This window comes from Cetorhinus maximus, chromosome 15 (assembly GCF_964194155.1).
Source record: "Cetorhinus maximus chromosome 15, sCetMax3.hap1.1, whole genome shotgun sequence".
Lineage (NCBI taxonomy): Eukaryota > Metazoa > Chordata > Chondrichthyes > Lamniformes > Cetorhinidae > Cetorhinus > Cetorhinus maximus.
Genome location: NC_135893.1, coordinates 63,235,297 through 63,250,495, shown reverse-complemented (window position 1 = coordinate 63,250,495; position 15,199 = coordinate 63,235,297). Strand labels below are relative to the sequence as shown.

The 15,199-nt window shown below is 46.5% G+C and overlaps 1 protein-coding gene across 1 annotated transcript in view; it reads right to left on the bottom strand.

Moving 5' to 3' along the window:
- LOC144690291 (visual system homeobox 2) overlaps positions 1 to 14,962 on the bottom strand; it is an 18,675-nt gene extending 3,713 nt beyond the window's left edge. The window contains exons 1-2 of the mRNA XM_078557647.1: positions 14,719 to 14,962; positions 2,456 to 2,613 (exon numbers count right to left, since the gene is read on the bottom strand). Of these exons, the coding sequence (XP_078413773.1) occupies positions 2,456 to 2,613; positions 14,719 to 14,962 (402 nt within the window). The remainder of the gene's footprint in view (positions 1 to 2,455; positions 2,614 to 14,718) is intronic.
- Positions 14,963 to 15,199: the final 237 nt, after the last annotated feature.

Sequence of the window (15,199 nt, the reverse complement as noted above, 5' to 3'; positions counted from 1 at the left end):
CCCCTCACTCACACTCTCCCTCCCCCTCGCCCGCACTCTCCCTCCCCCCGTGCCCACACTCTCCCTCCCCCTCACATGCACTCTACCTCACCCTCGCCTGCACTCTCCCTCCCCCTTGCCCGCACTCTCCCTCCCCCTCGCCCGCACTCTCCTCCCCCTCGCCCACACTCTACCTCCCCCTCGCCTGCACTCTCCCTCCCCATCGCCCGCACTCTCCCTCCCCCTGCCCCACACTCTCCCTCCCCCTCACCCACACTCTGCCTCCCCCTCACCCGCACTCTCCCTCCCCCTCACCCGCACTCTACCTCCCCCTCGCCCACACTCTACCTCCCCCTCGCCCGCATTCTCCCTCCCCCTCGCCCGCACTCTCCCTCCCCCTCACCCGCACTCTCCCTCCCCGTCGCCCGCACTCTCCCTCCCCCTCACCCGCACTCTCCCTCCCCCTCGCCCACACTCCTCCCTCCCCCTCACCCGCACGCTCCCTCCCTCTTACCTGCACTCTCTCTCCTTCTTGCCCACACACTCCCTCATCCACACTCTCCCTCCCCCTCACTCGCACTCTCCCCTCCCCCTCACCCACACTCTCCCTCCCCCTCGCCCGCACTCTCCCTCCCCCTCACCCGCACTCTCCCTCCCCGTCGCCCGCACTCTCCCTCCCCCTCCCCCGCACTCTCCCTCCCCCTCGCCCACACTCTCCCTCTCCCTCACCCGCACTCTCCCTCCCCCTCGCCCACACTCTCCCTCCCTCTCACGCGCACTCTCCCTCCCCCTCGCCCACACTCTCCCTCCCCCTCACCCGCACTCTCCCTCCCCCTCGCCCGCACACTCCCTCCCCCTCACCCGCACTCTCCCTCCCCCTCGCCCACACTCTCCCTCCCCCTCACCCGCACTCTCCCTCCCCCTCGCCCGCACTCTCCCTCCCCCTCACCCGCACTCTCCCTCCCTCTTACCTGCACTCTCTCTCCTTCTTGCCCACACACTCCCTCATCCACACTCTACCTCGCCCTCACTCACACTCTCGCTACCCTCGCCCACACTCTCCTTCCCCTTTGTCCCCACTTTCCCTGACTCATACTCCCCCTCGCCCGCACTCCCCCCTCGCCTCATGCTCCTCCTCGCCTACGCTCCCCCCCGCCCGCGCTCCTCCTCGCCCACACTCCCCCCTCGCCCACGCTCCCCCTCGCCCACGCTCCCCCTCGCCCACGCTCCTCCTCGCCCGTGATCCCCCTCGCCCGTGATCCCCCTCGCCTACGCTCCCCCTCGCCCACGCTCCCCCTCGCCCACGCTCCTCCACCCCAACGCTCCCCCTCACCCACGCTCCCCCTCACCCACGCTCCTCGCCCGCGCTCCTCCTCGCCCACGCTCCTCGCCCGCGCTCCCCCTCGCCCACGCTCCCCCTCGCCCACGCTCCCCCTCGCCCGCGCTCCTCCTCGCCCACGCTCCTCGCCCGCGCTCCCCCTCGCCCACGCTCCCCCTCGCCTGCGCTCCTCCTCGCCCACGCTCCTCCTCGCCCACGCTCCTCGCCCACGCTCCCCCTCGCCCGTGATCCCCCTCGCCCACGCTCCTCCTCGCCCACGCTCCTCCTCGCCCACGCTCCTCCTCGCCCACGCTCCCCCTCACCCACGCTCCTCCTCGCCCACGCTCCTCCTCGCCCGCGCTCCTCCTCGCCCACGCTCCTCGCCCGCGCTCCCCCTCGCCCACGCTCCCCCTCGCCCACGCTCCTCCTCCACCCCAACGCTCCCCCTCACCCACGCTCCTCGCCCACGCTCCTCGCCCGCGCTCTCCCTCGCCCACGCTCCTCCTCGCCCACGCTCCTCCTCCACCCCAACGCTCCCCCTCACCCACGCTCCTCGCCCACGCTCCTCGCCCGCGCTCCCCCTCGCCCGCGCTCCCCCTCGCCCACGCTCCTCCTCGCCCACGCTCCTCCTCCACCCCAACGCTCCCCCTCACCCACGCTCCTCGCCTACGCTCCCCCTCGCCCACGCTCCTCCTCGCCCACGCACCTCCTCGCCCACACTCCCCCTCACCCACGCTCCTCGCCCACGCTCCCCCTCGCCCACGCTCCTCCTCGCCCACGCACCTCCTCGCCCACACTCCCCCTCACCCACGCTCCTCGCCCACGCTCCCCCTCGCCCACGCTCCTCCTCGCCCACGCACCTCCTCGCCCACGCTCCCCCTCGCCCACGCTCCTCCTCGCCCACGCTCCCCCTCGCCCACGCTCCTCCTCGCCCACACTCCCCCTCGCCCGCGCTCCCCCTTGCCCGCGCTCCTCCTCGCCCACGCTCTGCCACTTCGCAATATATTTACTCTCTATTCTTTTGAATTCCACCCTCCTGGCTCCCCACAGCTTGAACCTCTTGCTTCCGCACTCCCATTTTTGCTCTCTGTTCTACATTTGCATGCTTACACATGCATCTTCCCCAAAACTAGTTCTGAATGTTTTTGGCAGCTGTACCTGTACTCTGGCCTCAATGAGATCCAGTCTGAGCGCCAGGGCCTCCCTCATGAAGATGTCTGGATATTGAGTTGTCTCGAATGCTTTCTCCAGCTCCTCCAGCTGCCAGCTGCTGTAATTCGCCCGCGCCCGTCGCTGCTTTATTGGCTTTGACTCATCTTCATGGCAAAAATCAGAAAAGGAAAAATGTTTCTGCCCAAAACCCTCAGGTTTACCCAAAGCACTTTTACAGCTAGTTAACAATCTTTGGAGTATGGTTATTGTTACGCCATCAACCATGGCAGAAAGTTTGAATACAACAAGATGCCTTAAAAAATAAAATTAATTTGCTCCCTGTGCTGTTGTTATCGGAGTAAACTTTGGCCCAGACACCAGGGTTTCTTCAGATAGTATCAGAGAGATCTTTATATCCCCTGGCAGGCAGTTTTAACATGTCCTGCTAAACACAGCACCTTTGACAATGCAGCACTCCTTCATTACTGCACCAATGTGTCAGCCTAGATTAGGTGTAAATTGCAGCCATAAGTGAAATAGCAGGAATTATAGATCAATAAACAGTCATTTCAAAGAAAACAAATAAAAGTGACAGCAAGAAAAAGTATAAACCAGACATAAAAGCAGATGAAGCACACAGTAAGAATATCAAACAGATATTACTCCTAGAGTGAGAAATTAATTGTACATCATATAAAACAAATCAGAAGAAATGTAAAATAGGTTTCTGATTCACTAACATCACAAGCCATGAACAACCCAACGATGCCAAAAATAAATTATACAATAACTGAAATGCACAGAATTAGAAACAAAATGTAGAACAGATAAAACAACTGATCACTAATAAAATATGAAGCATTAAAACATAGTGCAAGAAATAAAATATTCAACAAAAAGAATAACTATTAAAGTATGGAACAGCTAAAACACACAGTCATCAATAAAATATAAAACTGATCAAACACTCAGACCAAGAAATTAAATATAAAATAGATAATACTCACAGGAAAATAAACTTGATTGCTTAGAGAAAGGAATAACGTACAAAATGCACCACACAGAACAAAAAAAAACTAAATGTGCAAAACAGCCAATAAAATAAACAGATAGGGAGAAAGTAAACATAAATAGATTAAATACATGGGAATCATAAATAAATATAAAACAAATCATATAGAACAAGTCATAAAATATCTCCAGATGGATCAAAAATTGAAAGAAATAAATAATAAAGCACACGGACTACTCCGAACATCAAGTAAATCATAAAACCCACAGGGCCAGGAAACAAATAAAACAAAAAGCTAGGCCAGATTTATATTTGTCACGGGGCAAGTTGGGGGGCAGTGGGGTGTAAGAATATGGAGGATATGGATTGGGTGTGTGCAGGGGTAGGGGGTTAAATCGCTAAAGGTTGGTGGTTGGCATGTAGGGAACCTGACGTGTTCTGCCCTCTTCCGCATTTAGCAGAAGCTAGCACGAACCTCCCATGAAGTAGTCAAGTCAGGTATTTAAATATGTTAAATAGCAACTAACTAGCAATGTAACCGTCTATTGCAGCTTTAGCAGCCAGTGGATGGATATCCCGAGCCATGTGAATCTCACCAGGATGAACACGATGAGTGTATGGTGGGAACTCATTGATTAATGAAACTGACAAGCTGGAAAGTGGTTAAATAGAGAAACAGAACAGCTGCTGCCATGCCTATGGGAAAAGCTGTACTCTCACCATTTGTGTTAAAAGCCTAAATTCCCTGATTTACAGGAGAGGAATAAGTTTTTGAAAGTCCTTTGACTTTCCTTGGACCTTACGTACCCTGATGTAAATTTATCTTATCTGCCTTCACGAGAGAATGGGAGCAGCTTATGCAGCCATTATTTTGACCTCTAAAGAGGAGCAAGAAGGACCAGCAAAACGAACATCGGCAGCAGCTGGAGCAGAAGCAGCAAGAACTGCCTTCCCCACAGCCACGTGTTGCTCCACAGTGCTGAGGCAAAGGACATAGAGCTGTGGCTCAAAGGAGGCGATTACCCCAAAACAGGCTGTACAGACAGGGAACAGCTTCCTCAACATAAAAGCAAAATACTGCGGATGCTGGAAATCCGAAATAAAAGCAGAAAATGCTGGAAAAACTCAACAGATCTGGCAACGTCTGTGGAGAGAGAGTTAACGTCTAGAGTCCGTATGACTCTTCTTCAGAGCAACAGTGTCAGGAGGCTTAGGCTGTAGCTGCAACTTATTAAAAAAAAGACATGGCCCATTTGGTAGCATTCTCACCTCTGGGTCACAAAGTTGTGGGCTCAAGTCCTACTCCAGAACTTGAGCACAAAAATCAAGGCTGGCACTTCAGTACTGAGGGAATGCCACATTGTCAACGGTGCCATCTTTCAGATGAGATGTTAAACTAAGGCCCTGTCTGCCTTCTCAGGTGGACATAAAAAATCTTGAGGCGCTATTTCAAAGAAGAGCAGGAGAGTTATCCCTGGCATTCTGTCCCTCAATCAACATCCCAAAAACAGATTATGTGGCCATTATCAAATTCCAGTTTGTGTGACCTTGCTGTGCAGAACTTGGCCACCACATTTTCAACACTGCAACAGTGACTACATTTCAAAAGTACTTCAATGGCTGTAAAGCATTTTGAGACATCCAGTAGTCATGAAAGGTGCTATATAAATGCAAGTCTTTCTTTTCTTTTGTCTTGGAACAAGATCACCTGCCAAGCGGCCAGGTGGGTATGTACTGCCAGTAGGTGTCAAGATCGAGAATTTCTCTGCTTCCAGCTCCTTTCAGGCCTCTGCAGAGCCTGGATCTCACAATCTGCAGCCCATAAGTCCATCTCCCAATTCACAGATGACACGTTTGCCACGGCTGCTGAATATGTTCTTTGGAACTGACGAGGCCAGTCAGACACAGAGAGCTCTTGCCTTTGCTGCAATGGCTGGGTTTCCACACGTTCAGGGAATCACAGATTGCGCACATGTGGCAAGCAAGGCATCTTCAGATCATCCTGGAATGTTCATCAGCCAGAAGGGATTCCATTCCCTCAACGTGCAGATCATTCATGACCATTGTAAGTTTTTTATCCGCGTGTGAACAAGATTTCCCAGGAGCTGCCACAACTCCTGCATCCTGTGTCAGTCAAGTCTAGTACAGGTGTTTGCACCTCCAAACAGATTAAGCAGGTGACTTCTTGGAGATGAGGGCTATGCTCTGAGGACCTGGCTTCCGGGAGACCTACCAACGATGCCGAGGACAGGTCCAACAGGAGCTACGAGAATGATCAATGAGCAACTCACTGACTCACTGGAACTGAGATTCAGGTGTCTGGACAGATCTGTCGAGAATGGTGGCGGCCTACTGTGTCTCACACAACATGGTGCTGCAGAGAGAAATGGAGCTACAGGAGGAGAAAGCCTCAGAGCACTCACTAACTACTGGTATGAAGAGGGGGAGAAAGAGGTGTTAAAGGAAGAAGAGCATAATGTGGATAGAATGGCTGCCAGAGAAGCTTGTGCCAACTTCATAGACTCACAGTTCAGATAACAAACAAGCCTAAAGCCTTATGGAGCTGTAAGCCTGAACACTCTGAGACTCCCACCCCAACATAAAACATTCCCACAGTGACTCGTTCCCCTGTTCTGGCACAAGATGTCAGCATCAGGTATCACACTGCCCCTTGGCACTTAACTGTTACTCAAGTTGAATCAGTGTCACCAATACATAAAATGTCATCATCTGCACTTTGCATGGGCTCCTCTGTTTTTTGTGCAAGGGTGCAAATTGTCTCTGGGACTGCTGACAGAAGCACACACATTTCACACTCCTCCTCCACAAGTACCATTTTAGTGGATGACTCCCAAGGCTCAGCATCTGTGCCCAGCTGAGCAGAGCTTGAAGTGTCCTGCATCCTCTGATGGGGACTCTCTGCTGCTGCCCTGGCTCCAGTACCTGCTCACTTGTGATGTGCTCCTCACCATGTGCCACCCTATCTATCTGAGAGTTTGGGCCCATTGAGGTGTGATATCTGCGCTGGTGGAGGGTGCATAGGTGTCATGTGACAGTGCATCCTCAGACTATCGGTCCTCCACTGAGTACTCTGTGCTCCTCCCTCATCTCCTTCATTGGCACCATCAGTGCACTGGTGGGAGATGAAGGACAGAGGTTTTACTGAAAGTAGGTGAGATTGGTTTCCATGTTAGCAAAGTGCAGATGATGGCATTTAATGTATTAGTGACACTGATTCAACTTGAGCAACAGTTAAGTGCCAAGGGGCAGTATGATATCTAATGCTGTTACCAGGTCTCTGGACCACCCCTATCTCTCCGTTGGCAACTGCCTCTACTGGTGCCATTGTCTCCAGGTCTTTCTCCTCCATTGCAGTCAGAGTGGTGATGGCTGCAGGTCCACCCCCTGGTTCTCTGCCTCATCTTGGAGTTGTGGGCTCTCTTCTTCTGCAAATATAAAAAGCAGAGAGTTAGGAGTGTAAGAAGTGAACTATTCGCTGAAGATGGAGAGTGAACACTTGAGGAGGGTGAGTGCGCGGAATGAGTGTGAGATGGCAATAAGTTAAGAGTGAGTTTGAGTTGTCTGTTGCGATGGAGGCTGGGGGAGAGAAAATAATGTGTATGACAGCGAGGGGTATCGGTCAGAGGATTGCTGTACAGAAGAATACTTGGAAAGTGATTGCTGCCTGTTGAGACTTGTAGGACACTCACTCTTCTGGACTGAATGAGGTAATTAATCATTTTCGACAATAGATCCAGGTCCTGGACACCACATTCCTCCTGCTCGTCTCCTCTGCTACTTGCACCAAGCCTGCTTGGTGAGGATGGCTGGCCTCCTCCTCCCATCCTCAGGAAAGAGGCCATCTCTTTGCGACCTCACTGATTTCAACATAAGAGACAAGTCTGAGAAGTGGGGCCGAGCTTTCCCAGGTCTTGCCTCCATTCTACAACAGTTCCTTGCTTTCACATGTACTTTTGCGAACCCTGCCAGGATCCCTTTAAATCAAGTTCCTTCATGCTTTGTTTAAGCATGTTATCCCGTCCTCCCTGATTGGTTGAGAAACCCAGAGGCAGGATGACAAAGGTGTGCTTCAGTGAAAGAGCATCAACAAAGCCACTAATCAATCAAATGGGTTCCCAACTGCGAAGGGGCTCTGCCTGTTCAGCAGTGACTAAGCTGATAAATTCTGCACCAAGTCAATTATAATAGTGTGAGAAATAAAATTTAAAATAGAGAAAACACACAGGGAAAGACATGAGATATAAATGTATAAAACATATATCACAAATGAAATATAAAATGAAGAAACACACAGAGTAAGAATGGAAATATTAGAACAAACAGAGAAAAATAAAATGTAAAGCAAATAAAATGTTAAAGCTTCAGAATTAAAACATAAAGTTAGAAAAACATATATCGAGGCAAAGATCTGGCAAATGGAATTTAATGTGGGAAAATGTGAAGTTGTTCACTTTGGCAGGAAGAACAAAAAAGCAGAGTATTATTTAAATGGAGAACGGCTGCATAATTCTGAGGTGCAGAGGGATCTAGGTATCCTAGTACATGAGTCACAAAAAGTTAATATGCAGGTACAGAAAGTAATTAAGAAGGCTAATGAAATGCTATCCTTTATTACAAGAGGGATTGGACATAAAATTAAGGATGTTATGCTTCAGTTATACGGGGCATTGGTGAGACCACACCTCGAATACTGTGTGCAGTTTTGATCCCCTTATTTAAGAAAGGATGTAAATGCATTGGAGGCAGTTCAAAGGAGGTTTACTAGATTGATACCTGGAATGAGTGGGTTGTCGTACGAGGAAAGGTTGGACAACAGGTCTTGTTTTCACTGGAGTTTAGAAGAGCAAGGGGTGATTTGATTGAAGTATACAAGATCCTGAACAGCCGTGATAAGGTGGATGTCGAAAGGATATTTCTTCTTGTGGGTGAGTCCAGAACTAGGGGGCACTGTTTTAAAATTAGAGGTCACCCTTTTAGGACAGAGATGAGGAGAATTTTTTTCTCTCAGAGGGTTATTCGGCTTTGGAACTCTCTGCCTCAGAAGGTGGTGGAGGTGGGGGTCATTGAATATTTTTATGGCAGAGGTAGATAGATTCTTGTTAGGCAAGGGAATCAAAGGTTATCAGGGTTGGATGGCAATGTGGAAATCGAAACACAAGAAGTTCAGCCATGATCTTATTGAATGGCTCAAGGGGTCGAATGGTCTACTGCTATTCCTATTTCTTATGTTCTAAAAAAGACAAGTGAAGACAGCACTCAGTAGAGTGCATACCTCCACCACACTGTGTTAACTCAATGTTATTACAACTATACAGCTCTTCTTTAGGCATTTCCCTGCCTGATTGATGCTCTGTAACCATAAAGCTGAAAAAAGAAATCTTTTTACTAAGAGCTTCCACCTCACTGAGCAAGCTTCAGGCCAATCCACATTCAATAACCTGCTCTGAAAACTCTGCTCACATTTTGACAGCTATGACAAATTCCACCACAGAAGCTGAGTCAATCCACAACATTCTAAATAAAATAACCCACAATATTCTTAAAGGAAAGTCAATCAACTCTATCTCCCAGTGTGAATGGATCATTTAAAAAAAATCCAGGATTCAGTTCCAACTCCTGATCCACATCTTCACCAAAAACTAATCAGTTCTTCCTTGAGCCATACCCTATCTGTCTATCAAGTTCCATTGAAATCCATCCATTTGTTTTTGAGATATATTGTTTACAGACTAACAGACAATGAAAGCATTACCTCCACCCAACTTCAGCGGCAGAGGTCAAAAAATTAAAGCATGATGATTCAGAAGGAAAATGCAATTGATAAACGCAGCCATCAAACCATAAAATAACAAACAACTAAAATAGAGTACAACACTAAATATAAATGATACAAGACAAGAAATAAAATATACAATAGATACAATATAGAAATCAAGAAGCAAAGTATAAAGTCAATAAAACACAAAGTTCAAAGCATAGCTTGTAAAAATAATCAAACAAGCAGTACAAAAAGTCAAATATAAAACAATAAAACATGCAAAGCAGGAAATGGACAATATAGCAGGAAATACCTTAAACTTGTGACAACAGGAAATAAACAGAAAAATGAACTAAGGAGATAGAACAACTAATAAAATACACAACAGATAAAGCATTCCAAGCAAGAAATAAAATATACAAAAGATAAAGCACATAGAGGAAAAATACATTATCAACAGATAAAACATGGTCATGCAATAAAATGTTCAGCAGTCAAAATGAATAGAGTGAGAAAAAAATACAAGACAGATAAAACATGAAGTGTGTAATAAAATTTAAACAGATATCAAATATAAACAGATATCAACACATTACTGAAATAAGACAAACTTATAACATGATTCCTGTCGGAAAATAAATATATCACAGATAAAACACTGCGCAGAAGTTAGAATGTAAAATTATTTATAGTGTTAAAACAGAGCAACTAAAATATAAAAAGCAAGAAACAAAACTTACAGCTGATAAATAATAGAGAAGTATGCAATATACAATGGATAAAGAACAGTGCAGGAAATTAAATTACCGCAGATAAAATGAGCAGAGTCAAGAAATAAACTGCAATTCAGATAAAACACAGAGCGTATCATAAAATATTAGACAAGTATTAGAGCAAATAGGGAATATACAAAATCAATAAAATACATAGAACAAATCATTAAATAGAAAACAGACAAAGCATAACTTAATACAAAATATTCAGTGGAAGTGAAATACAAATAAGGGAAAAGAAATGGGATATAATAGAATGAAATAAAATATAAAATATATAAAACACACAACACGAAATGACTCCTACAAGTGCTTAACTCACACAGAATAGGTAATACAATATAAAACACATTGGGCATGAAACCCATCATCAGAGGTAGCACAGAACATGCAATATTGAATGAATAGCCCGGCTTACACCCATCTCATTTTATTTCCTGTTGAAGCCAATGAAAAAGAAAATGATGCAGGATATAAAACAGGCTGCCAATTCCTTATCACCATACCAACTGCACTGGCTCCCAAGGTGAATTTTACTTCCATTAAACAATAAAATATAGAATGGATAACACCTGGAGAGCAATCAATGAATTTGAGGACAGCTTTAACACATGGGTGAGAAATAAAATATACAATGGATAAAGTGTATAGTGTAAGATACAATATACAGAGATAAACAGATAAAATAAACACAATAACTATGGAAATATAAAATAGATAAAATGAACGGTGTAAATAATAAAATGGAAAAATCAAGTAAAATAAAGGATAAAATAATGAAATATAAAAGAAACTCTAGAAGTGAGATAACAGATAAACAGACACAGTAATAAATGAAATCTCACACAAATAAACCATGCAGAATTAGCAATGAAATATAAAAATCACAGCAATAAAATAAAAAAGATAAACCACACTGAGCAATAAATGTATTCACAAATGTATAAACCACATGGTGCAAGCAATAAACTCAGAAATGCATGCAGCAAAAAATAGTGAACATGCAGAACAAGTTATATGTAGAGCACCAAATGAATTCTAAAACGGGTGAAACAGGCATTAACGAATTCCCAAACATGAAACAGGGAGATAAGAAATAAAATCTAAAACAGATAAAACAGAGATAGCAAGCAATTCTAAAATAAATAAAGTACACAGATAAGAAATCAAATTTAAAACATACAGAGCAAAATATAAAAAGATAAAACATGCAGATTAATAAATAAAATAGATCAAACCTGCATTGGAGTAAATTATGTTGAAGAAATATTATCGTAAAGGAATAAGAATTAAAATGTAAAATAAATATGGACCAAGAAATAAAATGGAAAACAGGTGTTAGAGAAATAAATATGAATTAACCCAGGTCAAAGAGGAATGCCATGAAGTGATTGTATCGATGTAACTGTTGAAGATTTGATGTGTAGACAAGTTTATCAGAAGCTAAATTTTATCGATGCTTCCCTGTGATTGTATTTGAATGAAGGACGATGCATTCAGCCAGGCCCTTGTTACATTTTAGTTTCTTTATTAAAGACTTTGCGGCAATGGATTCGAACACAAGATCAACTAATCGGTGTCAGTAAGAAGCTCACATGGTAATACTGAGGGCGAATAATCATTTCTCCCAACTTTCACAACCATTGTCCCAGTTCACTAAACCCCGGGTGGATTAGTTAGTTAACTGGGCTACGGTAGATAAAGCTTCAACTCTCTCCTAGAATGCTTCCCACCTGCATACACACTAGATTTGTTTATTATAAACAGTTGAAATAAAACTTTCACTGTCTTGGAAAAATAATCACAGGTTGTTTTCAGAAAAAAATATCATTATTAACCCGCTCTGCTGCCTTCTGCTTGTTGCTTCAGTTTTAGTGAATCTTTCCTTTTCTTACGCAGACTTTATTTACCTCCCTTTCCTCTACTTGTCCTTCGCTCCTCCACTCTCCCCTCACTCCCTTCTCTCTCCCCTCCCTCCCCGCTCTACTCTCTCCCCCATCCCTCTCTCCCTCCCCGCTCTACTCTCTCCCCCATCCCTCTCTCCCTCCCCGCTCTACTCTCTCCCCAATCCCTCTCTCCCTCCCCGCTCTACTCTCTCCCCAATCCCTCTCTCCCTCCCCGCTCTACTCTCTCCCCAATCCCTCTCTCCCTCCCCGCTCTACTCTCTCCCCATCCCTCTCTCCCTCCCCGCTCTACTCTCTCCCCATCCCTCTCTCCCTCCCCGCTCTACTCTCTCCCCATCCCTCTCTCCCTCCCCGCTCTACTCTCTCCCCATCCCTCTCTCCCTCCCCGCTCTACTCTCTCCCCAATCCCTCTCTCCCTCCCCGCTCTACTCTCTCCCCAATCCCTCTCTCCCTCCCCGCTCTACTCTCTCCCCAATCCCTCTCTCCCTCCCCGCTCTACTCTGTCCCCAATCCCTCTCTCCCTCCCCGCTCTACTCTCTCCCCATCCCTCTCTCCCTCCCCGCTCTACTCTCTCCCCATCCCTCTCTCCCTCCCCGCTCTACTCTCTCCCCATCCCTCTCTCCCTCCCCGCTCTACTCTCTCCCCATCCCTCTCTCCCTCCCCGCTCTACTCTCTCCCCCATCTCCTCTCCCTCCCCGCTCTACTCTCTCCCCTTCTCTTTCCTTCCCCGCCATCCTCTCTCCCCATCTCCTCTTTTCCTCCCCACTATCCCTTCTCTTTCCCTTCCCTATCCGTTCTCTTCCCACTCTCCTCTATCGCACCTGGTGCTATCTGTCTCCAAAGGTTTTGTTTTGTTTCTCTCCATTTCTCTGTACATTTCTCTCTTTGAACATCTCTCGCTCCATCTCTCACGTTTTCCTTATCTCACATATACTTGCTTTCTTCAATACTTAGTTTGTCACATGGACCATCTCTATTTTCTGTTCCTCCAGGACATATTTCCATATCTCCTTCCGCATTCTATCAGTTTCTTTTCACTTCCCTTTTCACTTGTCATCTCTTGATTCGTCTGCTTCGTTCACATTCCCTCTCTCATATATTCTATCACTTTCTTTCCCACACACACATTCTCTCGCTTCCTCTCTGCCTGCCTTTCTCCCCAATTCTCTCTGAGACGCATATATATTCTCATATTCTATCTCACTCACACACACAAGTCAAGGATATTATTGTATTTGGAATCAAGGACTCCACATTTGGAGTGAATGGAATCAGAATACAATTAGAATCGGCCATGATCTCATTGCACTGCAGAACAGCTCGAGGGGCTGAATGGCACATTCTTGCTCCTATGTTCCCTATGTCCCAACTCTCTCGCACGCACACACACTCTCACACACACACAGATTCTCTCTCACACACACATTCTGTCTCTCTCACACACACACATACATCTCTCACATACATTCTCACACATTCTCTCTCTCACACATTCTCTCTCACACACATTCTCATGTATTCTCACATTCTCTCATACATTCTCTCACACATCCTCTCACACATTCTCACATACACACATTCTCTCTCACACACATTCTGTCTCAAACACACATTCTGTCTCAAACACACATTCTTTCTCTCTCACATATTCTGTCTCACACACACATTCTCTCCCTCACACATTCTGTCTCAAACATACACATTCTCCCTCTCACACATTCTGTCTCACACGCACACTCTCTCTCACACACATTCTGTCACACACATTCTCTCTCTCTCACATTCTCTCACATTCTCTCTCACACACACATTTTGTCTCACACACATTTTGTCTCACACACATTTTCTGTCACACACACATTCTCTCTCACACATATTCCCTCACACACACACATTTTCTCTCTCTCACACACACACATTCTCTCTCTCTCACATTCTCTCACATTCTCTCTCACACACACATTTTCTCTCACACACATTTTGTCTCACACACATTTTCTGTCTCACACACACATTCTCTCTCACACACATTCCCTCACACACACACATTCTCTCTCACACACACATTCTCTTTCACACAAATTCTCACATTCTCTCTCTCACACACATTCCCTCACACACACACATTCTCTCTCTCTCACACATTCTCACACTCTCTCACACACACATTCTCACACACATTCTATCTTTCACATTCTCTCACACACACATTCTCTCTCACACACATTCCCTCACACACATACATTCTCTCTCTCTCACACATTCTCACACTCTCTCACACACACATTCTCACACACATTCTATCTTTCACATTCTCTCTCACATACACATTCTCTCTCACACATTCCCTCACGCACATTCTCTCTTTCACACACATTCTCACATTCTCTCTCACGCACACATTCTCTTTCATACACATTCTCACATTCTCTCTCACACACATTCTCTCTTTCACACACATTCTCACATTCTCTCTCACACACACATTCTCTCTTTCACACACATTCTCACATTCTCTCTCACACACACATTCTCTCTTTCACACACATTCTCACATTCTCTCTCACACACACATTCCCTCACGCACACACATTCTCACATTCTCTCTCACACACATTCTCACACACACATTCTATCTTTCACGCACATTCTCACATTATCTCACACATTCTCTCTCACACATATTCTCTTTCAAAAACATTCTCTCACACACATTCTCTCTCTCTCCCACAAACACACAGACACACATTCCATCTCATTCTCTGACACATACACAATATCCTTCTCTCTCTCTCTCTTACCGGAGTATTCGGACACCCCGGCCAGCCCGGCCGCCTGCGTGGCCAGCATCAGTGCCTGTTTGCAGGGATCCGGCGGCACGTAGCTCTGGAGTAGTTCGTAGCTGAAGATAGGAGCGGGAGGCAAAAGCACATTAGAGAGCGGGGACGAGCCGATCCGTGCTGAGAAAGCTGGGCAAATGTGCGCTGTGTGCTGGGAGAATATCCCTGTGGGAATAGGAGGCACTAAGTGGCCAGGACGGAACATGCTGGAGGGAATGCAGGTCTCACCTTCGGGCAGGTGTGTGTGTGTGAGGTGGCGGGATTGAAACTCACCTGAAACTCTAAGAAAAAAAAACTCCCTCTGAAACACGTCATCCTGAGACTCAGCACCTCTGACAGACTTCAAAGTAAAGTCTTCAATCAGCTCGGAGCAGGTTGGAAGGGTTAAGTTTCTCTGTCAATATTCCAAGCCTTCATCTCCAGTCTTTGCACTGACCCACGC